This window comes from Pyxicephalus adspersus, chromosome 1 (genome assembly GCF_032062135.1).
Source record: "Pyxicephalus adspersus chromosome 1, UCB_Pads_2.0, whole genome shotgun sequence".
In the NCBI taxonomy this organism is placed as follows: Eukaryota; Metazoa; Chordata; class Amphibia; order Anura; family Pyxicephalidae; genus Pyxicephalus; species Pyxicephalus adspersus.
Genome location: NC_092858.1, coordinates 59090059 through 59093304, shown reverse-complemented (window position 1 = coordinate 59093304; position 3246 = coordinate 59090059). Strand labels below are relative to the sequence as shown.

The 3246-nt window shown below is 45.1% G+C and overlaps 1 protein-coding gene across 1 annotated transcript; it reads left to right on the top strand.

The window, feature by feature from the left end:
* Window positions 1-6: 6 nt before the first annotated feature.
* Window positions 7-2040, top strand: SOX21 (SRY-box transcription factor 21). Its single transcript, XM_072398595.1, has one exon. It carries the CDS (start codon window positions 248-250, stop codon window positions 1058-1060), a length of 813 nt encoding a protein of 270 aa, XP_072254696.1. The 5' UTR covers window positions 7-247; the 3' UTR covers window positions 1061-2040.
* The last annotated feature ends 1206 nt before the right edge of the window (window positions 2041-3246 follow it).

Genomic DNA, 3246 nt, shown 5'->3' with positions numbered 1-3246 from the left:
AGTGACTGCACCCCGATCTTGTGACTGCACCCCGATCTTCTCATTGCCTGGACCCAGCAAGTTATAGCTGACCCTTCCGAGCCTCCTACCTGTTCCCATCGATCAGCCTACCTGGACCCCTAGCAGGCTCCTTGATCCCCCGGCTGGCCCCAGTGATTGGCTGAGGATATTGGGGCCCCTGGCACCCCAAGGAATGTCAGGCTGACCCCGTGCTGAGCGCAGTGATTGTAGAGAACACACAGGTGACATGTCTAAGCCGGTGGACCATGTGAAGAGACCGATGAACGCCTTCATGGTGTGGTCCAGAGCCCAGAGGAGGAAGATGGCCCAGGAGAACCCGAAGATGCACAATTCTGAGATCAGTAAGCGGCTGGGGGCGGAATGGAAGTTGCTGACCGAGTCTGAGAAGAGGCCATTCATAGATGAAGCCAAGAGACTGCGGGCCATGCACATGAAGGAACACCCGGACTACAAATACCGGCCCCGCAGGAAGCCCAAGACTCTGCTGAAGAAGGATAAGTTCGCCTTCCCTATGCCGTACAGCCTGGCCGGGGAACACGAGGGGCTGAAAGCCGCCAGCCTGCACGGAGCCGGGGCTCTCACTGACTCGCTGCTGGCCAATCCGGAGAAAGCAGCGGCCGCGGCAGCCGCAGCAGCAGCCAGGGTCTTCTTCCCTCCCTCCGCGGCGGCGGCGGCAGCGGCTGCGGCAGCGGCAGCGGCCGGTAGCGCCTCCAATCATTATTCCCTGTTTGATCTGAGCTCTAAGATGGCAGAGATCACATCCAGCTCTTCCACCCTTCCCTATGCCTCTTCCCTCGGATACCCCCAGTCCGGTGCCTTCCCCGGGGTAGCAGCAGCGGCAGCAGCGGCGGCAGCAGCCAGTGGGGGCCACACTCATTCCCACCCATCCCCTGGGAATCCGGGCTATATGATCCCATGTAACTGCACAGCATGGCCCAGTCCAGGACTGCAACCCCCCCTAGCCTACATCCTATTCCCGGGCATGGGCAAACCCCAGCTGGACCCTTACCCCGCCACAGCCTATGCTGCCGCCTTATGACACCTTAGCAGCCCTCACAAGGGCTATGGCACCGCAACCCGGCTGTAACTTTATACCGGACACTCTAGGGCAGGATGAGCCCCACTTGTCACATTTTGTCATTTTATGCTGTGAAATACTTCTAAAGTATGGAGATATGTCATATTTAGTTGTGCTGTCCATTGCACAGGTCATGTTGTGTTGAGAACACTGAGCTAATCAAGGTGTGGAGGAACTTCTCATGGAGGTTCTTCTGCTAAACTGGTGGCCAGGAAAAGGTCAAACAAGGAACATTTCAGACGTGTCCCTTCCTGCACTTGTAAGATGGATACATTGTAGGACATGGATGTATCAATGCATGCACTAAACTGGACTCAGGTGTACTTGCTGGTCCTGACATCATTCCAATATTCTCCTCCATGGTGGTGATGGAAGATGCTCAGGTGTGTCCAGACTTAAAAACTATGTACAACCTGCTACTAACCATTACTTGATATTTCCCCAGCACCAAGGAAATGTAATTATTTTGGGTTGATCCCCACCATGAACATTCCTACCTGTCACACTGGAAAGCAGGGTCTGTCTCATTAGAACTGTGTACATTGAAGATGACAAACTTGCTGCTCACTTATTACCCCACAGAAAGAACAAATGTGACCATGACTAAAAGGGATTCCTTTCAAGCTATTCAGCTATTAAATGTATATTTATTGTTTAGGAAAATATAAACTGTTTGCAAGGAATAATTTGCCCATTTCCACCTACAATGATCCAAACTTGGAATTGTCATCAGAACTTATTTTTTTTCTTTAAATGGTCTACATTTAATGCACCAAACTGCGCCCAACCATTGTTAAGTTCTTGGGTCCTTCTTTTTTTGTAACGTGTATATTTTGACTAATATTTGTGAATGAAGCTGGCTAACATGTAATTTTTAGTTTTTATTTTGGCTTTCTGTACTACAACGTAAAGATAAAGAAAACAAAATGGTTTTAACAATTCATTTTTGATGTGTTGTTTGTATCAGGCTCTGCTTTAATAATATTAGATGACTTAAAAAGATCTTTAGTCCTCTGTTCAGCATTGAACAAAGACCTGAAATAAAGCCCATTATAGCTAAAAAGAAAAAAAATCTTCTATTTCTTGTTGAGTATACTAACAAGATTTTTATCTGAATTGCCCTTACGTGCTTGGTCCAGGTGAAGTGTAACTTATCCCCCAAAGGCTGCCTTTGTTTCCTAGTTGAATGGATTTACCAGGAAATCTAAATCAAGCCATTGTTATCCAGGGCCAAAAACCTGATTTATCACATTTTTAATCGTGAATAGGAAAGAAGATAAAAAAACAAGTCGTTGTATTATCTTTTCTTTAAAAAAGGCATTCATGATTGAGCAGAACAGAGCCCATTGAGAAGCCTGAGCCTTGCAGACTATTGTGAAGGTGTCCAGTAACATTAGGAGGAGAAAGTTGCTTGGGTACTTTATCTTGTTAGAAGAGCTTCCCAATAAAATCCTTGTCATTTCTTCAAAGGGACCTCAATCTGCTGGGATAAGACACAATGCAGATGGATCGTGCCCTTTAATACACGATCCAGATGCAAAAGGCAGCTGATAGTTTCAGCATGTAAATAATGATAATATCCATTTCTGTACAAATCCCAAATTAGATCACCCTTACTTTATAATGACATTTATTGATGCAGGAACAATGCGGTATATTTTGTTCTAGTTATCCTTTGTAATTCTTTATAAAATGTGCAAAGCATTATATAGAAATTTTGGTCATTCTGAGTGCAGGTAAGGAGAGATCTGCATTTTGGGTTATTATTAAGTATTTTATTATAACAATTATATCCATATTAAAAAGATCTAAAAGCGTGAGGTTGGTGCTGTGGAAAAGATAGCTGTAATAGTAATTTTAGATTGTGGTATCATGGCATGCACAGATCTTGTGTTGCCATAATTAAAACGATCCCATTCAATCTATGGTCCTTTCGGAGCTTGCAATATTCATCTGCTTGGGAGCGATTATGCAAAACTAATTTGGCTGTCCAGGGGTAATTATCCCTGACACGGTTAATTAAATCCTTTCAAGACTTTTCTTTCCCTTTTGTAGCACCCCCTCATTTCTCAACAAGAAACTTCCTGCTGCTGTCTGGACAATACAGTGCTTTTAAATCTTTCCTCCCATCCCTGTATTGAATGTGG